Below are 24,376 nucleotides of genomic sequence, written 5' to 3'. Positions count from 1 at the left end.
CCTGCAGAAACCCCATACCAGGCATGTGCTGTTCTTAAAAGAAAGTTAAATCTGAAAGTTACTTGTGAGGGGTTTTTTATAAGAGTTGTAAATTCAGCTTTTCTGCAGGGGAATCAACTTGGCCTCAGGTTTGAGTTTCTTGTGAGAATGCTTTGTGTGGATATTTGGGGTTGAAGGAATGCACAGCAAGGCCTCTCATGCTCCCTTACACACATGTATGGGCTGTTCCCAAAGAAACAGAGTGAAAACAGAGGCTGGGAAAAAGCCATTTCCCCCCAATTCTGTTTTCATCATCCCAAAGGCAGGTCAGAGCCAGGAGTCTGTTCCTGGGCATGCATTTCCCTGTGCTGATGGGCTCGTGGCCAAGGGATGTGTTCCACTGGCCACCTCTGGATCCAGCTCTGTGCTGGGCTGCTCTGGGCTGGCTGGGCTCTACCTGAAGGTCAGGCAGGCAGATTGAGCTGCTGTCAGCCTGAAGAGTTGGCCCACAACTGATGGTTAACGGGGAAGGGAAGGAAGGGACAGAGGGGGACCAGATGTGCTCACAGACACCAATAGATGATTCCTTACACCACCACACTGCTGATTTGGATCAGCCCCAGGAAGTATTTGGGCTGTCAGGTCTCAGGAAAAGGAAGAATTCCCCTAAAAGCTGCTGCTGCTTGTCCACTTCTGTTTACCCAGGAATGTGCTGTGGTTTGAGGCCTCTTCAGCCAGGCCTGCAGGTACCAAAGGAGGAACTCCCATGAGAGCCCCGGGCTGGGTTAAATCCTGAACTGCCCTGCTCTTGCTCTGGGCTCTGCAGGTCTCACACATTATAGTAGAGACCAAAATAAAAACACTCAGATGAATATTTCAGCTTTTCCAGCACTTTACCAACCATGTCTTGGTTTGCCTCTGATTTTTTTGTGTATTTGAGGATTGATTGTGTGGGTCAGGTGGTGCATCACTTGCTGGTCTCATCTGAGAGCCGTGGAGTGCTTTGGGTTGGAGGGACCTTAAAGCCCATCCAGTGCCACCCCCACTATGTGCAGGGACACCTTCCACTGTCCCAGGTTGCTCCAGACCCTGTCCAACCTGGCCTTGGACACTTCCAGGGATGAGGCAGCCACAGTTTGTTTTGTCATTTCCATTTAGGATTTTTTTGATTCTTCATAGTCATATTGGTTTGTGTGTGTCCCTTCTCACTCTGACTGTCATCCTCTGCATGTTACTGCCTTGTACTTGGGATTAGGAATGTTTTTGTTCTGGGCAGTTTCAGCTCTTCTGTCCAGTCTAGTGCGTTAAAATAGTTTCGGGGCTGTTGCACCCCGAATTTGTTTTTTCTCCTCTTTGAAATGGTGCTAATCCATTCACTGAATCAATGGCTTGAAGAGAAGAAAGCACATTTCCATGTTTTCTTTATTCCTCCCTCCCTCCGCTTTTCATTTCTTATGAGTTATGAATTCATCACTCCATGATTAATTTTGCCCTTGATTGCCTTTTGTCCTCATGTTCTCAGTCAGATTTTCATCTCTATGATGCAGAGTGATATGCAGAAGACATTCCACACTCCTTATTTCTATCTTGTTTTATTAGCACATTGTTACCAATCTGTTCAAGAACGTGCCAGTTATTCTGTGGTCCTGTTGTGTTGTTGAGAAAGGGCATTTTGCTTCAGTCCATTTCTCTGGCAGTGAAATCTGGACTGTTGTTCCAGCAAGAAGCACACGGTGCTCTGATTGTTTGAGGGCAGCAGCTGCAGGAATGAGTGTTGTTGGTCCCTGGGCTGGACTGGGGCACAGGGCTGGACATCACCTGAGGTGTGTGCAGGTCTCATGTCCCTGCAGGACATCACGGGCCCTCTGAAGCAGAGCTTGTCTTTGCCCACGTGCAGGGCAGGGAGGCAGCTGGGTCCCGGATCCATGGGAGCTGTGGAAGCAGGAGCTGTGTTGGATTTGATGTTTGCACGCACACGGACACGTTTATTCTCCTTAGCCAGCCTGGTCATGCTTGGCTACATCCCTGGAAACTGCTCTGAGCTTGACCCAGAGTGGGAGCTTGGGAAAACTCACTCCAGCCTGTGGATGGGGGGGTTCCTTCAGCAGTTCCCTCATTCCCACTCCACTGTAAATATTTACCTTTATCCACCAGCCCTGGACAGTCACTGCCCTGGCACAGAGTGAACGTGGAGCGTGTGTGTACTGAGGTGTGCTGGGCCACAGATGTGGTAATTAAACTGAAATTATTGGAGGTGGGAACACAGGGCTGTGTTGTAAGTGAAGCGATTTCTTGGGGCAGATGTGGGTTATTAATAACAAAAGCTGTTCTTAGGGGTGCCAGTGCCTTCCAGCCTTAACATGCTGCCTTCTCTCCCCTCTGTTTGCTCCCACCCTGCAGGTCCCGAGCCTGTGTGAAGATCTCCTCTCCTCCGTGGATCAGCCCTTGAAGATTGCACGAGACAAGGTGGTGGGGAAGGATTATCTATTGTGTGACTACAACAGAGATGGGGACTCGTACAGGTGAGATCCCAGCCAGGGCTGCTCTCTAAATGACATCATGCACAGGGCTTGCAGGCCCTTCTCCCTCTTATTTTCAGCCAAAAAAACACCAGTCATTTAAAGATTTAGAGCCCAAAATGTGCTGTTGTTATTGTGCTAAAGAGGGTGACTGATTTATTTGTCTTTGTTTTCTGGATTGAAACCAGTCAATTCTCTGGCAGAAATGGCCTTGATGGGAAATTAGACCACTGCAATGTTATAAAATCTCTGGAATGGATAATGACAGAAAAGAGATGATGCAAGCCATGAGTTTAAACAAAATCATTTTCAGTTGTACAAACCAGGGTGGATTTGCCAGCTGGGAAAGGCTCTTTCACTCAGTGTTTTGCACTCAGTGTTTTGCAGAGTATTGACTGACTTTGGACTCAGTGTCATTAGTTCTGTTTGAAAATCTTGGCCCAAGTTTTTACCAAAGAAAAGGAATCCCCATCTACCAAAACAGGTGAATTCTGAGGACCGGAGACAAAACCAATGAAAATAATTGGACCCTATAAGCTGTGTATAATTACAATATAATTAATTTTGAAGCAAGAGGGGCTGTAATACTGGTACAATCAGGTTTCAGTGTTTTGGCTGCCACATTGAGCACAGTCTCTCTTTTTTCACATTTCAGAATTTTCACATTTCAGAGGAAATATATTTTCCTTGCAGTTAGGATGATGTTTTTCATTTATGTTTAAACCATCCCTTCCCTTTCTCACATTGCCTGGCTTTCCTTAATGGCTGTAGTGACAGTGGCATAGTTCCAGATATTTAATTTAAGAATTATGAGTTTACAGTCCAGAAACCTCTGTGACTCCTGCAGCACTTTTATTCTTTCCCTTAACAAAGGGTGCTGGGCTGTGAGGTAATGACCCCATTCATCTCCTGCCCTGAATTACCAGCTCAGCCATCCTGTGACTTCTGGGGATGATTCTCAGGCTTCCACTTCTCTCTCCTTGTACCTTCAGTGTCATAATTTATGTTTTAGTGCTTGGGATTATCTCCAGGAAGAATCTCACTTTGCTGTGTGTAGATTTGATGTAGCGTTTCACGTTCATCTGGCTAGAATGTTTCAAGAATTGTGTTTCAAAGTAGAGTTTCAGAAAATATTTTTAACAAATCTTTTTTGGCTCAGGCATCACTGCGGAAGCAGGTGAGCTTGTAAAGGATTCGAGATGAATTGGCTCACTTGCTTTGAGTTGCAGAAAGGTCCCTCTCTAATGTGAAGCACGTGTTTGTGGATGATTTACACAGAGAACATGCTGAGATACATTTTGTCCTAGAAACAAGAGATGGAGAATGAGAGTGGATGCACAGTTTGACAGTGCCTCTGGATTGTGGCTGAGTGTAAATCCTAATGAGTTATTTAAAATATAACCTACTGCAGGGGGCCAGCAAGTGAGCAGGACCCAAAGGTGGAGTGTCACTCGCATTCTTAAGGGCACTAATCTCATATTTTTAAACTATTCCAACCTTCTACAGAAGAGCCTAGTGCCTTCTATAAAAGCATTTTGCACTAATTTTGTGTGCCCCAGCTGGTTAAATCCACCTTAGCAGCTACTTGTATGTAATTAGTTCTGAATTAGTGGATAAAATAGGAGTTTAGAGCTTCTGCCCCGCACGAGATGTACCCACACAGCTGCAGCTGTGGGATTAAATCCTGAATTTCTTGTGGATCTTTCAAGAGATGCTTTCTCCCTGAAGTTGTGATGTTTCTTGCAGCCCCTTTGCATCCTGCTCAGGCTGCTGACATGGACATCAATCACCAGGGACACAGGGAGCTGGAAAAGGCACTGGTTAGACAGTAATGGGACATGGTGCAATACTAATAATTCCTGTGTTTAACTGGGGCACATGACAGCCCGTCCTCTAAGGTCAGTGGCACTCCTGCCTCTGAAATTTGCTCCATCTCTTTCTGAGAAGGTATTAAATAGCTACAAGGAAGCAGGAGAAATATGGTTTTTAAAATCACTTTGAAATTTTCCGGACTTATTAAGTAATGAGGTTTCAGAGAAGCTCTTTCATTTGTTCCTCTAGAACAGGCACCATGTGTTAATTGCTGGCATGAAAGAATCCTGTTCCTAAGGCTTTTGATTCAGGCATTCTGGATTGAAGTGATTCTTCCTTCTGGAATTGATTGGTCCCAGCTCTGATTCATGAAGTAAATTCTTTCCTTCAGCCCGCAGCAGAAGCCTTTGAAACCCCATTAGCACTGCCCTGTGCATGTTAATCCCATTCTGTGCCTGTGTCCAGACACTGCTTCGTACCTCATAAAATCTGCAGTTGTTACTAAGAAGTGGCTCTTACACTAATTTAATCAATTAGGCCAAGATCTAGGAGGAGTTCACTGGGCTTTTAAAAGCTTTTGATATTTCCACAGCCATTTTTCAGACCCACATGCTCAATTAGAAGTACCAGGGAATCTTTTTCCCTGCCTGACACGTGCTGTATCCCCAGTTCCTGCACACTCCAAGCTAAACACCTTTCCTTTCTATTGGACAGGTTGCTAATTGCATTTCTTTTAGCAATAAATACTTTTAATCCAAGTATTTCCAAGCATTCTATGGGCAACTGAGCCTCACTGTGCTTCAGCAGGAGAGGTGGGGCTGGGTAGTCAGACTTTCTCACTGAGATCCAGTTTTACAGGGTTGGCTTTTTCGAGTGGCTTTACAATTTGACTGGGAATTTGCCTGGAAAAAAAAGCTGCTGTGAGAAGTGAATATCCTAATGCTCAGCCCATCACAGTTTAGTCTTTCATTATGTACTTGGTTTGGGCCATGTTGAACATGGATCAGACTAGAAGGTGGGTTTTTGGAGTCTTCATATTTTCTTCATATTATCAAATCCTGCTTGTGGGAGTCTCACAGGTACTTCTGTGAGTGCTCCTGGAATAACAAAAGTTTTGTGAAGGATATCAAACAGTTGTGGAATCCACATTGTGAAGGCAGAGCTTTTATTAATTTTATTTTTTAATATTAGACATCAAGGTTGCTGACTTTGTCCATACATTTCCACTCGAAGTGTGTTTGATCACTCTGTTAAATGGAATCCTTATGGGGAATTTGGGGCCAACAACACTGAAACCTGTTAGCTGAAACACAAACCATTCTCTTTTGGGGAAATTAGAGGTCTGACTTTTGAAATTTAAGTGCTTGTCCATCTGTCTTTCTTCAAATAGCCTCCAGTTAAGTGTTTAAATGTGTTGTGAGTGCATTTCCACGAAAATAAAAAATACAGGGCTGTGTTAGGAGTTTTTTTTTGTTGGTAAAGCTGCTTCTGGCTCCAGCTGGATCGGGATGAAAATGCCACAAGCTGCTGGCTGGAAGGGTCTGTTTGGGCTGCCCCTCAATGCCATTCCTGCAGCCAGGGGAAGATCTTTGGTGTTTGCACTTGGAGCATCTCCCAGTGGTTCTGCAGGAGCTGCTGCTCACCCTCTGCAGCAGCTGAGCCGTCTGGGAGCACCAGGGTAGCACCAGCGGGGGTTTCTGTGAATCTCTCCTGCCTTTCAGAGATTGTAGTAAAGGGATGAAGGAAGAGCTGGGAAGGGACCTCATCCCTGTGTGTCCCGGTCCGAAGGGGGGCTCTGAGCAGGGCTCTGCTCCCTGGGACCCAGCAGTGGCACCAGAGGAGCAGGCAGGGACTGATCCCAGGGAGTTCCACCTGAACATGAGGGAGAACAACTTGACATACTCTGGGACACATTGCCAGAGAGGCTGTGGAGTGTCCCTCACTGGAGGTGTTCCAGACCCACCCAGACCCAGTCCTGTGCCCTGGCTGACCCTGCTGGAGCAGGGGGTGGCACCAGATGAGACCCTGTGCTCCTTCCAGCCTGACCCAGCTGGGATCTTGTGGCTGTTGACTCCTCTCCAAAGCAACCACGTTTTAAGCAGCTGTTTAAAATCACAAAACCTCACAATCACTGAGGTTGGAAAAACCCTCCAAAACCATAGAGTCCAAGCTGTGACCAGTCCCCACCTTGTCCCCAGCCCTTCCTTGGACACCTCCAGGGATGGGCACTCCAAACCTCCCTGGGCAGCCCGTGCCAAGGCCTGAGCCCCCTTTCCATGGGGAAATTCCTGCTGGTGCCCACCTGAGCCTGCCCTGGCCCAGCCTGAGGCTGTTCCCTCTGCTCCTGTCCCTGTTCCCTGGAGCAGAGCCTGACCCCCCGGCTGTCCCCTCCTGTCAGGAGCTGTGCAGAGCCACAAGGTCCCCCCTGAGCCTCCTTTTCTCCAGGCTGAGCCCCTTCCCAGCTCCCTCAGCCTCTCTTGGTGCTCCAGCCCCTTCCCCAACTCCATTCCCGTCCCTGGACACGCTCCAGCCCCTCCAAGTCCTTCTTGTGGTGAGGGCCCAGAATGGACACAGCCCTGAGATGAGAATCGTGACCTGAAAACATCACTTGGGTGGATGTGGTACAACAGCTCCACTTTCCCTGGTCCCACCTTTCCTGTCAGGGTGGTCAGGAGGAGCTGTGGGAGCAGAGCACAGGCTGGGCTTTGTGCCAGGCACCAGACAGGTGTCAGAGCCTGCTGCCTTTCTGAGAAATGAGTGATAAAGAAAAAGCCTTTCCCCAGCACTGGGACCTGGTGGTGCAGCCAGGGGCTGGGAAAAGTGAGTGGGGAAGGGGGAGATAAAGGGTGGAGGTGCTTTTCTTTGAGCCAGCAGTGCAGTGTGTAAGTTGGTTACTCCAAGGGGAAATGAAAAGCAAAATGCAGGTTTCCAGAATGGGAGCTATAAAAGCCTCAAGCAGATGGGCAAAGAGTTCCATTAATCTTTTAATACCAAATCTTTCATTAAGAACACAAAAATCTCTTCCACACCTGCAGAAATTGTTGTAAAACCTGCAGCTTTACAAACCCTGTTAAATCCTTCAAACTGTTCAAAGGGTTTCCTAATATTTTGCTAAAGGTAGAGTTTATTTCAAAGCAGAATAGTTGAGGAAAATGTGGACCTTAATCATAGCCAGCAGTGTTTGGCTGAAATACTGTCAGATCCTAAACAAACTACACAATCAATTTGTATTTGCATGAAAAAACAGTTTTTAATATTTAATGTTCAACAGCTGCAGCCTTGTTGTTGAATATATAAGAAAGAACAGATTGAAACCCAAGAGATTTTTTTTAATATAGAAAACCTGAAGCCAGGGAATGACCCCAGGTGAGTTTTGAGGGCTCAGTGTCCCCTTTTCAGTGTGTGAAATGGCTGTGGAGAGTGCAGTTCTTACAGGTAGATTGCCCTGGGCACCTTTTGGGTTTTTTTGCAAGTTCAGCATCTGTGGATGAGGTCAGACACAGCAATATTAAACCTGTCTGAGACATGAAATATCCTGAGCTGAAAGGGACCCCCAAGGACCATCCAGGCCAACTCCTGGCCCTGCCCAGACACCCCAGCAATCCCTGGGAGTGTTGTCCAGATGCTCCTGGGAGCTCTGGCAGCCTCGGGGCCGTGGGCAGGCTCTGTCTGCTGAGGAAGGCAGGAGCCTCCCCTGAAATGGGAAATGGAAACCCTCTCTCTCCAAATTGTTATAATTTTGAAGTTAAGGGGCTCTCAGGCAAAGATATGGGAGCAGGAATAACAGTTCTGTACTAGGAAAACTAAAAAAGCAAATTTAATAGTACAAAAACAAACAAACTACTGACACAGAACAGGCCCTGTCCCCCTGTGGGTCAGGGAGGTGGCAGCAGCCCCATCCCAGGGTGGCTCAGCCCTCCTGCAGTGCCAGCTGTGCTTCTGCTGGAGCAGGATCCTGCACAAGGGGGGAGTTTTCCTCTGGAGCTCCAGGGCTGGGGGAGATGGGCCTGGGCTCCTCTGGGAATGCAGTGGGGAAGAGCTGCTGTGGTGTCCCAAAATCTCAGATTGTATCCAAGTAGGAATGTTTGGCTCCTCCCCCTGCACAGAGTTATCTCCCAATGGATGATGGAATTTTCTCAGCCATGCAGTGACACTCAATGGCCCATGAACAGAAGATAATTAATAATTAATAACAGAAGCTACCTCCTGGAGGGAGGATTGGTTTGTGGAAGAGATAAAGAAAACTGCCCAATGAACAGAAGATAACTGCCCCAGCTCTGGCAGGAGTAGAATACACACCCCCATTTCCAACCTAAGACACTCTTTGACTGTTTTTCCTGTGCCCTGGTGTGACTGTCCCTTTCCTTGTCTCCCTGCAGGTCACCCTGGAGCAACAAGTACGACCCTCCCCTGGAGGACGGTGCCATGCCCTCGGCTCGCCTGCGCAAGCTGGAGGTGGAAGCCAACAATGCCTTTGACCAGTACAGAGACTTGTATGTCAGTCCTACCCTCAGAGCCCTGTCTGTCTGTCTGTCTGTCTGTCTGTCTGTCTGTCTGTGTCCCCTGGGGCAGGCTGGGGGGAGGCAGCTGGGTTTGTGATGCCAGACCTGATCAAACCTGGCAGCTGGTGCCAAAGGCAGATGCTGAGGTGCTTTCCCACCTCCTTTAACAGATTGATGCTGTCTCTGTCCTGGCATGACCTGGCTTCTCTTTGATCTTTAAGTTCAGTCTTAAACCATCTGCTTTTTCCATTCCCTCAAGGCTGTACTCTTAAAAAATCTCTGAGTGCAGCAGCAGCTCTCACATCTCCCAGTAAAAGGAGAGGCACTGAAGGCTGAAGTGCAGCAGTTGGGCAGGGATTAATGTACTTCTGCTGCAGGATGCTTGTTTCAGGCCCTGTGTTATGAAAGAGGTGCAAAACAAAGGAATTAATAGAGCCCCTGTGAGATCAGTGCAGATTAGGCAGTGGGTGTTTAAAGCAGCAATAGGAAGCTGTCTGGGTGAGTTACCAGTTGAAGATTTTTTCTGTAAACTGGGCCTGCACTGGTCCTGCACTCCACTTTCCCCCACATCCTTGGGATGTGATCAGGTTCAGCTGTGGGCTCTGTACTCTGTGGTCTCCTAAGTAGTGCTGGGGTGGAAAGTGATGCTAAAACTACACAGCAAATGAGTGTTGCAAAGCAAAATGAACCAGTAAGTGTGTCCTTTCCTGGGACACATTCTTAGGAAGGTGCCTAAAGACCATGAAAAAAGTGAACAAACTTCATTGCTGCTTCATGTTGTCTGAAAAGGGAGATAAAACACAGCTTTAGATGTAGTTCATCATGTTACAGTGCTGACAGAAGCATATTAAAAGGAACTTTTCTTGCTGGGTTCTGTGGCTCAGTGTAAATGCAGCCTGTCCAAATGTGTTAAGCATCACACTTCTGTTACAGGTATCAAATTTTTACTTCTTTTGGTGCATTATTTTCATAGCTCTCCAACTTCTCTTGTAAGTAACAGTTGTTATTGGTATCTGAACTGACTGGAAGAAAGGAATTTTGCATGTTCAGCAAAGCCAAATTTACAGTTACTCCCCAGATGCAGAACAGAGCAGGACCAATAAGATTTTTAATACCCTGAGATGAAAATGAGGAGGTTTATAGAACCAAGGTTGTCTTTTTAAATCCCTCTCTGCTGAGATGACCATGAAGTCGTGCCTGGGTACAATAACTTCTTTAAACAGCTTGAATTTGCTGAAAGGAAAGTGTAGGGCAGGTTTCTGACTGAGGTGATTCTGCTGAGCCCTGCTCAGTGTGGGGTACAGCAGTACCTTTATATAACAGTCTTCATGTATTGTGTGGAAGGAAAAGGTGAGCTTGTTCCAAATTCCATCTTTCTGTTTGTCAGTGCAGGTTTTACAGGCAGGAATGGTCAGAGGGGACCCAGGAGGGATCACAGCCAGGAGGACAGGTCAGGCTATGGGCACAGGTGCCAGCCCAGAACACTTCTTGTGATCCCAAAAGTGGAGGAGGAAAAGAAGACAGGGGCACCTTCATGTTTGGCTGAGCAGCATAAAAAAATTGTGGCGTTTGTGGAAAGAATTTGCCAAGTTAAGGAAACTTAACCTCAGGGTCTGAAGGGTTCGTCGTGCTTAAAATCAGGATTTGTACTTCACCTTCAGCAGATGTGGGAGAGAAACAGGCTTTTGTTCTTGCAGTTGGGCTCTGCAGTTTTCTGAATAAGACAATTGGATTTTTGTGTTTTGACAGCAGAAGCTTAATTTTTATTTTGGAGACCAGAGGGTGGAAATTCAGAGGTGGCAGCAAGTGCCAGCGTCCCTCAGTGCTGCTCTTGCCAACACGCTGGGTTGGGAATGACTGCAGCAATTCCTCATGGAGCAGCTGCTGGGGCTGCCTGGGCAGGGCTGTGCTGGGAGGGTGGCAGTGCCAGGGATGTCACTCCATGGCTGCTGGGGCTGCCTTGGGAGGGTGGCAGTGCCAGGGATGTCACTCCATGGCTGCTGGGGCTGCCTTGGGAGGGTGGCAGTGCCAGGGATGTCACTCCGTGGCTGCTGGGGCTGCCTTGGGAGGGTGGCAGTGCCAGGGATGTCACTCCATGGCTGCTGGGGCTGCCCTGGGAGGGTGGCAGTGCCAGGGATGTCACTCCATGGCTGCTGGGGCTGCCTTGGGAGGGTGGCAGTGCCAGGGATGTCACTCCGTGGCTGCTGGGGCTGGGAGCTGACCCTGGGAATGCTGTAGAGCCTCCAGTGGGGCTGGGCCAGGCAGAGTCCATGGAGGTGGCACTGCCCTGGCAGTGGCACTGCTCTGGCAGCTCCTGGAGCTGGGGAGGGAGGGCACAGGGCATCCTGGGCCAGGAACCTGTGTCCTTCCCCATTCCAGAGCCAGGCACAGCAGAGCTTTTCCAGCACTGGGAGATACTTCAGGCTCCTTGGTGGATTAATCAAAGAGCTGAGCATGCTGGCTGTCCTTAGGACTGGATCTTTTGTGGAAATTCTGGTTACTGTAAGATAGGGAGATCTATGCCAGGTTCACCCTCCAGGAGCAGGGATCAGTCTGTAGGCAGTGTGCAGAAAATCTACATTTTGTGTTGACCTGCAGAGGCTTTCATGGTTTCTGCTCACTCTGGTGAGGTTGCCTGCCCACACAGATCCTTCACAGGGGACACCACTTTACAAATTCTCTCTTTAAGAGTACCAGTTTAAGTGTAGTGGCTGCAGGTGAAGAGGATGAAAATGCTGCTGAGGGACGAGCCTCAAACCTGACACAGCAGTTCCTCACCTTGAGAGGCTGTTCTGTCCCTCTGTGGGGCAGAGAATGTCTCTGAGCTGCCTCTGTAATCACAGCTGCTGTTTCATGCAAGAGAGGTAACAGTGAATACAAAAGTAATCACAGCACTCACAGGGAACACCAGATCCCAACCTGCCTGAATTTCCTGGGCTGTTCAGGCATTTTATTCCTGTAATGAGAGTTTCTGCTGGGTTTTTCAGAGCAAGTAGTGGCTTTGTGTCCAGACTTGCTAGGCAACTTCTGCTGTCCTAGGTTATTCCAAGCCCAGTCCAGCCTGGCCTTGGACATTTCCAGGGATCCAGGGGCAGCCACAGGTTCTCTGGGCACCCTGTGCCAGGGCTGCCCACCCTCACAGGGAGTAATTCCTTCCCAATGTCCCATCTAACCCTGTCCTCTGGCAGTGGGAAGCCATTCCCTCTTGTCCAAAGTCTCTCTCCATCTTTCCTGTTGGCTCCTTCAGGCCCCAGCCAGGTCACCCCAGAGCCTCCTTTCTCCAGGCTGAACAACCCCAGGTCTCTCAGAAGTGTCTGTGCACAGGGCTCACATCACTCCTGAGCTTCCAGAGACACCTGGAGATAAATGGGCACTTGGAGAACATCTCCGTCCCACTCTGCCTCCCCATGTGGTCCCATCCTCCCCTTTTACCTCCAACACACAAAGTGCTGATATCTCACAGAATTCATCTCAGGCCTCTCCCAGCACTTCAGATTGCTTCAGTTCTTCCTTGTGTCAGTCCCATTTGGCCCACACACCTTTCCTTTTTAGATTTCTCTTTTCATCAGGTGTGGTAAGTCTCCACCTACGTTCAGTGAGTCACTGCATTGTATTTGCCATTTCCCAAGGGGTTGGCACCTGCTGTCGTGGGTGTTTGGAGGGAAACAGCCTGTTATGGGTTTGTTAACAGTTTGTATGGAATAATCCAGTCAGATTTGCTTGCTAGGGACCTTAAAATCCATTTTTGTCCCCAAAAGCTTAATGGCCACTGAGTGACTGTAGAGTCAAAGCAAGTTTGGGGGGGAAGTCTTGTAACATTGCATGTAATAAAACCATGGAAGCTGGAGAAGAACAATTCTGCTGAACCTTCAGTGCCTGTGAACCAATGCTGAATTTGCCTTAAGTGTCTGTTTTTGTGCAAGCCACATTTTTATCTCTGGAATTTCCCACCTTTCCTTTCTGGAGGCATTTGGGTTAAAGAGGAATTACACCAGGTTGTAGTTCCCTCTCTGTTCTCCGTGTTAAACAACAAGCATGTTTCTTGGTTATCTGTTTTACCAAAATCCATGTCACTTTCCCAAAAAACAACTGTTCCATTTCCATCTCCTGCTGCCAGGTTTAACTCCAGCAGTGCCTGGAGCTAATGCTCTGGTATGTTTGTGTTCAGTAGGTTATTATTCCCAGATGGAAGTCTAATATCTTACACCACTCAGTTAGAGCCTTGGCTTTCCACTTCCAATATGGTGAAGATAATTTCTTCCAACACATGGTTGTAATTTATTGCCCTTTGCTTGACGTGTGTGTGCTTGATTGAAATCAAAGCATAATGAGGACCAGGGCAGCTGGTTAAATCTCCCTATTTTAGATTCTGCCTTCCCTTGTTTTGGGTTTGAGATAATCAGGCCTTTAATTAAGTAATCTAATGGCTCTTTGTTGTCTGGAAAAAATAATTTCTGAAGTGATTAAATAGACCTCCCCTGGGAAGGATGCTGCTGATCTGTCTGCAAACAGGATGAGTTTTGGCAACTTGGGACTGGTTTAGTGACTGACATACATTTAGAAAGCTATTCCTCCTTTTTTCTGTGGCTTAAATTGGATTTATTGGTGCTTTTGATTTTTAACAGCTTTAAAAAAAGATGAAACATCATCTTAATCATTCTGCTTCTGAAAAATGTTTGTATTGATTAAGATTTTGAGTTTCCTCAACAGAGTGAGCAATGAAACCTTTTGAACTTCTGCTTCTGTCTCTGTTTTGATGTTGATCCATTTTCAGTTTGTTATATTAGAGCTCTGGACCAGGAATTTGGTAGGAGTGGAAGGAGGTCTGGGAGAGGATTGACCTCCGAAATGTCTTTGTTGTGTGTAATCCTTTTATTATTGAATTTTGATTGGAATCTAGTGCAGAATAGTTACTGCAGTTTTGGACAGTGTTAGCAGTGCTGAGAGTGGCAGCCCAGGCCTCTGCTCTTTGCAGTGTGGCTGTTCCTGCCCTGTGGATGGAGCAGAGGGGCTCTTTGCAGCCAGCTGAGCCCCCACTGCCTCAGCAGGGTGTGGGCTGAGGAGCCTTTGGGCAGGTACAGCAGTGAGGTCCCAGTGACAGATGAGTTTGCCCTTTCGTTTTTAGAGTGCTCAGGGCTGAGTGTAGTTTTTATTTTTATTACTCTGTTTAATCTCGTGGAACAGCCTGGCTTTGCTGGCCTTCAGGGATGTCTCATTTTGTGCCATCATCTGTACCAAGCATGTTCAGATGTCCCGTAAGCTGCTGGATAGTTCAACTTTCTTTAGCTGTTTTTACCCTCTTTCCTAGTTTATTTTGGACTGTGTGCTTGCACAACCTCTGGCACTGCCTTAGTCCACTTGTCCTGATAAGAAAAAATGGGAACCTCTGTTAGTGCTGATATTGGGCTGTGGCTGTTTCTGAGATCTGCTGCAGTGTCATCTGAGTTCTCCTTCCCTGACAGACCCCGAGAGCCTCTCAGTGGAGCTCAGGACAGCTCACAAAATACTCTGCACTTCTCACAGGGTTTGTAGCAACTGCTCCATTCCTCTGTCTGACCAGCTTTGCTGTACTGTGTGCATGGAACAGCCCTGCTTCCACCAAGTGAAGAACAGATGTAAGAGGTGTGACAAGGGTGTTGCTTTCAGCACAGCCTGCCCTAGACAGGCTGCTGTGATTTCTGCCCAGAGAAAGAAACTGTGGATGCACAACCCCTGGAAGTGTCCAGGGCCAGGTTGGATGGGGTTGGAACTCACCCAGGGGTTTGGCAGCTGTGAGCCCTTTATGAGCCCTGTGTCTGTGTTCAGATGCAAACCTGCTCTGCCTGAACTGGAAGCCCCTGGAAAGCTTTGAAGTGACTTTATTGCCATCAGCTCCCCGTTGCTCATTACTGCTGCAGCCCTTTGTGCTGCCTTTCTCCTGGGCATGGGAGTTCCTGGGGCTTGCACAGCCAGGGCCCTGCAGATTGAATCCAGATGGGTTTGTTGTGCATCCCAGCACTAAGGAAACTGCCTGTGCATCCATCCCTCTGCTGCCTGGGGAGCTGCACCGTGGGGTGTGACATCAGCATTGTGTCATCAGGGAGATTTTTGCCTCGGGTCAGGCTAATAATGGTGAGATGAAGTCTCCTAAGACAGGTTTAAACCTCCAGGACTTTCTCTGCTTTCATGTCTGTGTGCTTTCAGTGTTCCCAAGGAAATTACTTGGATATAGAAAACAGAGCAGTGATGGGATCCCCTCCTCAGCGTGCCTATAGGCAGCTCAGAGCAGAATTAATATTGAAGTTGTTGATAAATATTACACAAATTAGGGAATCTTCTTAGAAAGAGGGGAAAATTAAAGGTACTGGCATGCTGCAAAACTGAATCAGTTGCTTTTCACCTGATTTTTTTTTCTTTGGGAGTTCCATTTTGGAGCAGCTCTGCACACACTGCATTCTTATCTTCTGAATCGGAGATGTTGGGTGGAGGAGGAGTTTTTCCCTTGGGTTCCCATGGTTCTCTGTAATTACATAAAAACTGAACACTTGGATTAGGAGGTCAGCAGTGATGATGCAGCACTGTCCTCAAACCCTGCTCTCTGAAGGCTTTAAATCCCTAGGAAGAAATGACTTACATTCAAAAATGAGATGAAATCTTAAACTGTCAGTTTACTGTGATCTGGAATTTTTGAACTGGTTGTCTCTAATAATACTTTGTATTGTATTATTTACCTCATGCCCTCACAAATGTACGGTGTTTTAATGATGGAATTTGAAAACAGAGTGACTTAAACAGCAGCAGCCTTCTTGTGGCAGATACAGAATTCCTCTGTTAGAGAATTGATGTCACATGAAATCTGCAGCCTCCAAAGATTCTGCCGAACTTAAACCACGACACAGAAGATTTCTGCTGTCTCTCCCCTCCTACCCATGTTTGGATTTCAGCTGGCAGAGTCTGGAACGTGGCAGACTGGGGGTGGCTGAAGCAGTGTGTGTGTGCTGCCCAGGGATGGCCATGGGAGAAGGGTTTGGAAGCAGTGGGAGCTTCCTGCTGTTAATGAAGCAGTCCCTCCTTTGAACACGTTCCAGAGTGACCCCTTGTCCTGCTCATTAGGTGGCTGATGGAACTGTTTCCAGGTGACTTCTCCAAAGGGATTGGGTCATTAATTTCCATCTGCCAGGAGCAATCGGATGGGAAGGAAAATGTGAGCAGTGCACTTTTTGTTAAATAATGAAAGGTGCTAGAAAGCACAAACTGGGAAGTTCTGGGAGACTTTTAGGCTTCAGGATCCCATTGTTTGGGTACTGTTTTCCTTCCTTGCAGAGCTGCTGCACTTCACAGCTCTGCTGAGCACTTTGAGTCATCCTACCGTGGTCCAGATGTGTGCTTTTAAGTACAACTGGCATTGAAGTTACACATACCTAACTGGATTGGTATGTTTGCTCCAGGGATTTTTGCACCTGTGTATGCTGGAAAGAATTCCTGTAAAATACCTGTACAGAGCCCCCAAGCATAATTTGGGCTGAGTTCATCAAGTGGGGTGCAAAACCCCTGGGCCATGCACAGACATTTTACCTTCTGGTGAGATTGTGGTGCTGGGGCCAGGGAAGGAGAGGGCAGCTGTAAATCCCCTGGACTCACAGCAGTGGGAGAAGTGTCACATCCTGCTCGTTCCTGGTGCCAGCCTGTCCTTTCATTAAAGAACAGCCTCCTGAGCCTCATCACTCAACAGCTGGGTGAGGCAACAATTATTTAGGGACAGCTGATCTCCTGAAGAATTTGTTCCTCCTTGAGGCTGCAGGGGATTTGTTGAACACCTGAGCAGTGCTTTGGCTTTGATGGGAGGTGGGTTGCTCAAATTTGCCACTTCTTTCATATTTCTGTTGTGATTTCTGTGCTGGTTGGAGGTGACAGAGAAGGGAGGGTTGCAATGTGCTTCCTCACCTCGGCATTTAGGAAAAGTTTGGGTTGCTGTGAGACAACAGCTGCTCACACTGTGACTTCAGTCATTGTCACTCTTGTAAAAACATGTGAGCTGAATGCTCAGTACTTTCCTTTGGGGTAGGATTTTTAAATGCCAGTTTTCTCGGAAATCTGTTGCTCTGAATAGCAGGAGACTCTTCCCTTCTGTGCTGAACTTCTGTAGCTGGAAGAAATAACTATGTGACCTTTAGGGAATAAAAGAAAATATATTTTTCTGCTTTCAATGAGGCAGTTTGAAACCCTGTGCAAGCCCTTGGAAGGTTTGCAGAGCCAGGCTGAGGTTCCAGGTGTTGGTGCTTTGGCATCCCAGGTTGGGGGAGCCATAAGCCACAGACTTTTTGTCTCTGGCTCTCAGCTACTCTCTGGAAAATACACAAATGTTTTTATGGATGAGCGATTTGGTTCTGAGGTGTAATTGAAAGTCAGAGCTTGTTTTTATTGCTGTGTGGTGGAAAGTCATTTTCTCCACACAGCGTCCAGGATCTCCTGGTGAGGCTTGGAGGAGAGGAACGTTATCAGGAGGGTCACAGGGCCTTCCTGAGCTGTCCTTCAGTGGTACAACAAAGCCATTAATGCGCCCTCCTTCCCTCAGGGCTGGGCTGGAAGCTGGGGGATTTCCTCCCCTGCCACATCCCTCTTGAAGCTGCAGCTTTGTTCTGGCCACAGCCTCTATTTCATGGGTACAGCTCCGGCTCCTTAGACAAGTTTCCATCCTGTGTCTCCACCGGCTTCAACTTCAAACACTTCATAAAGCTTTGGATCACTCTTAGCTTAAATATTTTCTTTTATTCTTGCATTTGTAAAGTAGGTCAGTCTTAAGTGTGACATTTTTTGTATAAAACAGCTTTTTCCAGGAGTTCTGTGGTTGATGAGTAACAGATATAAAAATTCAGTGTTTGATCATGGCATTAAAACTATAATTGATTTTGAGTGAACTGCTGTTCTGAATTCTGTAAAGAGAATGAATGATTACTTTGGGCCTTATGCCTTTTAGTCACCTTCCTGGGCAGCTTTATAAAAAGTTATTTTCCCAGAGACAGAGCACTCACTGTCCTTTCCAAGGACAGGGATGTCTCTTGGTCTTGATGCTCTTTTAAGGTCCTTCTAACTGAACCCAACTATGATATAATTTAGCAGTGTTTTCCTTGTTAATAAAGAAATTTGACAACCATAAAACAATTTTTCATTGTTTCATAACAAAGTTTTGTCTGTAGGTAAAGCCTGATTGATCCTGATTGAAACATCCTGGACTGATGGGTGTCCTTAGGCAGAGAGCAGTGATTGCTTTGCTCTGAAGCTGTCCTTTGGGAATGGTTTGTCCCTTGGGCTGTGTCTGAGGTACCACAATAGGAATTCCTCCTACTTGAGGCCTCCTGAACATCCCAAAAGCATCTGCTGGTTGCTCTGATGCTTTGGGAGAGGGCAGTTGTAGCCAGGTCAGTCTCTTCTCCCAGGTGACAAGAGGAAACGGCCTCTCAGTTGTGCCAGGGGAGGTTTAAGTTGGAGATTAGGAAAAAATTTCAGAGGAAGGGTTGAAAAGCGTGGGAACAGGATGTCCAGGGCAGTGGTGCAGTCACCACCCCTGGAAGTGTTCAGAAAAGCTGTGGGGCTGTGGGTTAGGGCTGAACGTGGTGGTGCTGGGCTGATGGTTGGACTTGATGACCTCAAAGGGCTTTTCCAGCCTCAAGGATTCTGTGATTCCAACTTCCAGAGAAGCCAGATTGCCTTCTCCAGCCACAGCTGTGCAGGAGGAGCAGGGCTAGGGACATCCAGAACAGGACACTGAGGAAAGAGGTGTTTAATGCAGGATCTGTAGTCCTCTGCTGTGTGTGACTGCCTTGCCCATCCGTTTCTTTAACAGAGAAAATCCCAGTTTGTGCCTTCCTGGGGCCTTTTCCAAGCTGGTTCCTCCCCTTCTGCATTTTAGTATGTGCACCAGTATGTGGTGAAGGGTTTTTTTGGAGGAAGCCCAGCCCTCCTGCAGCAAATCCAAGTCCGTGAATGTCAATTTAAATTCCTCCCAATCTATCATCCCGTTTTCTATTATGGACCAATTAGCCTGTGGCACCTCTTTATTTTTATTTTAAAAAACCAGGAATGTTCCCCTCATATCCAGCTGTGATTTCTGAGGTTCAGAAATCCCACTTCAGTGCTATTTGAAGGTGAAATCCAGTGTAGTGATCAGTTCTGTATATTTTCTCCCCATGAAGGAGGAGGGGATTTTGGAGCCTTTGGATAATGTATATCCTGGCGTGCCTTGGATTCAGTCGCTGGCATTGTTGTTCCAGCCTCCAGTTCCTGGGCCTGGCCATGGCAGAGCAGCTTTATTGAAATTGCATGTTGGTATTTAAAACAATATTAATACTAGATTTGATTCATTAGATCTCCAAAGCACTTAAAGCGTTTCCATGTGTGCGCTGTTGGTTCTGGCGGGAGGTTCTTCACATGGTTTTATGTGGTTTCAGACAACATTTTAGCACATTCTTAAAATACCCACAAAAGCCTTTATGTAAAATCTCATAAAGGTGAACCACATAAAAATTATTTTTTTCCTGTTTCATGTCATTAGGATCAAAGTACAGTAGGTAAGAATAAATTTCCCAAAACCTTGTTTCGGTCCCTCTCTTAATTAATGTTTCATGCTCGTAGCAAGGTCATAAAGTGGGTAATGGGGAAACTGTCTGTGCACACTGTAATGTTCTCAGTGACTGCCAGCTCATTTTGAGTGAATTCACTGATTCTGTAGATGAAAAAGAATGTATTATATATATATATTTAAAGCAATCTGACTCTGAGAAGGGACAATAACTGCTTCTGATTCTCTGATTCCCACTGAAGGAAGGGTGGCTTAGGTCGGAGCTGAGGTTCACTGCAGGACTGGAATTCCCATTAACTGCATTAACCAAAATCCATTTGTGAATTCCCCAGGGGATGTACAAAGGGTGTGAGTTGGTTTGTTAGGTTGAAGTTGCTGCTGGAAGCTTGGCTTTAGGTGGCTGGGCTTTGCTTTTTGAACTGTGTTATCAGTGGTTGGCAAGTGCCCCTGCCTGGGCTGGGGGAGGAGAGGCAGAGCCACCCATTAGAAATAAAAGGCTGTGGTGAGTTTTTAGGAAATTGTTTATTCCTCCTGAGGTCAGCACTGGTTTGGTAAAGCCTTGGGTGTCTGCAGTTAAAGGGAATTGGGGCTCTTTGGTGACTCTGCCCTCTTGAAACGAGGTATTGATGTGATCTGTGAGTGCAGGAAATGTGCTGGAAGTGTTGGAAATGTCACTGGAATTCACTTCCCAGTGTCTTTTCTCCTGGCTGCTAACAAGGGTGGGGTCAGTGTGCTGTAATCTGCAATTCTTAGGGGTAATCCATGAACTCCAAATTGCAGTAAATTGACTTTTAAGCACCATTCACAACTGGAAGGCCCACTAGGAAGGAGGGAAGCACAGAGGTGGGAAGGTTCCATGATTTTTTTCATGTTGGCTGCGAGGGATGATTTCCTCTCTCTAGAAGGGGAGTGAGTGGTCACTCCCAGGTGTGTGTGACAGTCAGAGGCAGAATGCAGACAGGTTAATCTGCCTAGGAGCTGGCAGTCCTGGCAGCTCCTCATGACTTTGGATGATGAGATTTTGCCCTCCTGCAGGCAGTGAAAAGTCTGACTACCAACATTTTGTGTCGTTGATAAAGTTTATGAAGTTTCCTCTCCTCCTTTCACATGATCCTTGTGTGCCATGGTCACCCCTGAGATGTGAGAGTTGTGTGCCCTGAATGAGTATTTATCATTCCCTTTTCCTTCACCCTCCTTATGGCTTTGCTAACTTGAGAATGGAAGGGGTAAATTGCTGTGGGTGGCAATTCCAGTTTTCTAGAAGACAGAATTACTCCTTCTGCATCTTTCTTCCAGCAGTGTTGGGTTGTTTACTGTTATTTTATGAAGTGCATTTTCACCTGCACCAGTGTCATCCAGAGGGAGTGGGGCTCTACAGACCCCATTGCTTGGCTGGTTTTCTGAGTGTTCTTTCAGCAACAGACACCTGAGATTGAGGCAGTCTGGCTTATTTGCTCTTGTTCCCCATATCTGGTGCTGGAATAATAAAGCCTCAACAGCATCTCTACATTTCTGAGATCCTGGTTTCAGTTCAGCTCCCTTTGCAGTAAATCAGTGTCAGCTTCACACAGACTTTTGAGGCAGCAACATAAAGTTACTTACTTGCTCCCTTTTGTCTTAATTAGTGAACTTTGCTGTAAAGAACTTCCAGACTTTGCCAATAGTGAGGGAAAAGAGGGGAAAAAAAGACCAAATTGTAAAATAAAGCCTTACTCTCAGCCCACTTTGTAGCTCATGCTTTTACCAGCTGTTGTAGGTAATTGGAATCAGAGGAATTGTTTGCTCAAGTCCTGTAGAAATCTGTAAATAGCTCTGGTTCTCGCCAGACCTTTATTCTCCTTCAGAGAAATGTGCAGTTGTTTTGTAATTAAAGTCTCTGCATTATGAAGTGATTTGAGCTGCTGTGTTTCTGGGTGTGTAACTGTGTGAGTGTACTGTCTTGAAATAAATAAAAAAAAATCTGTATTAGACATAGAAATTTGCTTATTTAAGATTATTATTATCGATATCTGCCTCTGGATTGGGTCCTGCATGCTTTTAACTTGCCTTTGGGTTGCATCCTGCAGGTATTTTGAAGGTGGAGTCTCCTCTGTCTACCTCTGGGATCTGGATCATGGCTTTGCTGGGGTGATCCTCATTAAGAAAGCTGGAGATGGATCAAAGAAGATTAAGGGATGCTGGGATTCCATCCACGTGGTGGAGGTTCAGGTACAGCCTCTGGGGCAGCTGATACACCCCAGTGAAAACAAAACCTGCTTAATTCCAGACAATTAAGGAGCACAGGTGTTCCACTGAACAATGCAATACTGTGTCAGGGCTGTAAACTTCTTTCCCTTGTTAATTTTTGAAAATGCCCCGAAGCAATTTGGATAGAGATAAGTCAGGGCTGTAATCAAAGAATCCCAGAAGAATTGAAAGTATGTTCCTTTCTGTGCATGTGATCCCGAGATGTGTGTGGGGGGATTTTAACATAAAGAGCTGCAGATAAATATCACTAATTAGGTAATAAAAACAAGGTATTAGGAGGGTGAATTGCTCTAACTAGATTTGCTTTGGAAAATTAGAGGAATGTGCACACTTAGATTTGTCTTTAAGAGACTGTGCTGCATGAGTGGGGTTAGACTTACATGGCTTGTTGCATGTGGAGTGTGCCAGGCCAGCCCCCATTTAGGTTTAGGAGGGATTTTAACCTTCTGCCTGTCCCTTTTTGTTCTCTGGCACCTGCAGGAGAAGTCCAGTGGCCGCACTGCCCATTACAAGCTGACCTCCACAGTGATGCTGTGGCTGCAGACCAACAAAACTGGCTCTGGTACCATGAACCTGGGGGGGAGCCTCACCAGACAGGTAAGGCTGTGTCCTGCAGCCTGGGCAGCCCTGGCCTCATCACCCCACAGCCAGCAGCCCCAGGCAGGCACAGAGCCTTGGTTTTGTGAGGTGTTGTACAAACATCTCCTCTGCTGCTGTTCTGCAGCCCAGTGAAATGCTGAGTGCAGTTACCAGAAAGCCCCTTGAACTGTGCTTGACACACTGGGGCTTGCAATTAGAAATACAAAACATCCAGCAGGAGTTCAGACTTGCTTGTAATTCTCAGTTTGTCTTTTGGTATTCCTGAATTTTTATTCTTCCAAGCATGTTGCAGATATTTTTATCTGGAAGATTTGCCCACTTTGTCACTGGAAGATTCCAACAGGATTATAAAAATACAGGATGACTTCTTTTCTTACTCTCTTTTAAAAGCCAGATAAACCACTGAGAACAAACCTGTCTTTTGCACTGACAGTAAGATTTTTTAAGGACATCAATTACATAGTCTCTTCCTTTAGTGTTTTCTCCCTGCAGTACCAGGACACCGATTTAAAAAAATCTCCTAAAAAAATAAGATCAATCTGTCCTAAACATCTGGGGGTTTTATGCCAGCATTAATGGCTTTGCCTGCCTCCTGAGAGCTGCTTTTCAGCAGGAGGGTGCCAGGCTGGCAGATTGCAGTCCCTGCCAGGCAGGATCTGCTGAGCTGGGATGAGGCTGCTCCTGCCCCACCACCTGCCAGAGGCTTCTGCCTCCCTGCTGGTGAGCTGGGCTGGCTCTGGGCTGTGGAAGTCAGTGACTGGAGCAGAGTAATAAACTCTGGAGGACAGGAGGCACATTGTAAGGTCATGAGTGACTGGAGAGATTGGCAGCAGCTGAAACTCCTTTATGAGCCTTCCCAGGGCACGCTGGGGCTTTCCATACAAAGGACAATGCAGACTCTGTTCAAACCTCATGGTTCTCTGCAGGTTTGAGCCAGGTGAAGCCAAGGAGGGTCTGGGATTGCAGAGAGGGACTGAAACTGGGTTAGCCTTGCCCAGCTTACCCCGGCCTGGGTGATTTTTCTTTCCATGTTGTTGACATTGAAGAAGCTGGTGGAAAAGCAAGTGAAGGAAAAAGGCATCTGGAGACAGTTTTGAGCCCTTTTTTTGACTCTTTTTGCAGTAATTACACCCGAGTTATGGTGACCCGGACAAATATTTAATCACAGGCCTTGCTAATCCTGTAAATCAGAGCTGTGAAGTGCAGGCCAAGGGCTTGACTCTGGCCTTGGCCTCTGGAGCACGAGCTGTGCCAAGGAAAACAGGGGCCTGTGCAGAATGGGTGTCCTCAGTACACCTTGGCCTGAGCTGCTGGGCCTTGCTTGGTTTGACTTTCCCTCTCAGAGCTTCAGTGGGGAGATTCACGCTTCTGTCATCATTTTAGCAGCACAGCCTTGGATTCAGATGTGGTGCAGGACGCCAGGGCCTGGTTCAGTGTCAGGAGCACCGGGGTGAGGATGCTCAGCTCCTGCACAAACAGGAACCTGGGGCCACATCCCAGCCTGGGCTGGGACAGGATCCTGCAGAAAACTGCAATCTCCACTGTGTGAGCAGGAGCTGCTTTGTTACCTGCAGCTGGACTCAACTCCTGAGTTCAGGGCTTGGCTCTAAATCCAGTGTGCCACATCACCCAAGCTCTGCAAGTTTTACTTCTCTTTTTTTCATCAGCCTTTTATGCAGCCTGCAGCAAACTGAGCCACCAAGAGCTGGTTTTAGTTACCTCTTGAATAGCATGTTACAGGTTCACCTTGACAGGTATCGGTAATATATTGACAAAAACTTTGTACATGGTAAATTTACATGGGTTTGGTCAACTCAGCATTTAAGCTCTTTGACCACCTTTGATCCTAAAATGAGAGTAGCAGATGTCCTTGTGTTTGAGAGGAAGCTTTTGAAGTGTTGGTCATAGCCTGGCTCACAGCCTGATGGCACAGCAGCCTCTCAGTGCTTGGAAAGGGAAGTCTGGTCAGAGCCATTCTGCCAAAACCAGTTTGGCCTCCTCTCCTCTCCTCTCCTTGCTGCAAACGGGGCATTTTCCGAGTGCTGATGGAGGGATGAACTTGGTGGCCAGAGGAGCAGCTCAGGGAGTGCCACGTGGTGGAGCTGAGCTTGGAGCTGCAATAAGGCTCTAGAAATAGCTGTTTTCTGCCTGGAGGTGAC

The 24,376-nt window shown here is 47.0% G+C and overlaps 1 protein-coding gene across 2 annotated transcripts in view; it reads left to right on the top strand.

The window, feature by feature from the left end:
- Positions 1-24,376, top strand: part of CAPZB (capping actin protein of muscle Z-line subunit beta) — a 57,215-nt gene that overhangs the window by 23,708 nt on the left and 9,131 nt on the right. For both annotated transcript variants that reach the window (NM_001245273.1, XM_030289067.4), the window contains 4 exon segments: positions 2,380-2,501; positions 8,690-8,803; positions 21,437-21,578; positions 22,098-22,214. In NM_001245273.1, the coding sequence (NP_001232202.1) occupies positions 2,380-2,501; positions 8,690-8,803; positions 21,437-21,578; positions 22,098-22,214 (495 nt within the window).

Source organism: Taeniopygia guttata, chromosome 21 (genome assembly GCF_048771995.1).
Source record: "Taeniopygia guttata chromosome 21, bTaeGut7.mat, whole genome shotgun sequence".
Classification (NCBI taxonomy): domain Eukaryota; kingdom Metazoa; phylum Chordata; class Aves; order Passeriformes; family Estrildidae; genus Taeniopygia; species Taeniopygia guttata.
Note: the sequence above shows the minus strand (reverse complement) of the source record. Positions and strands in the feature narration are given on the sequence as shown.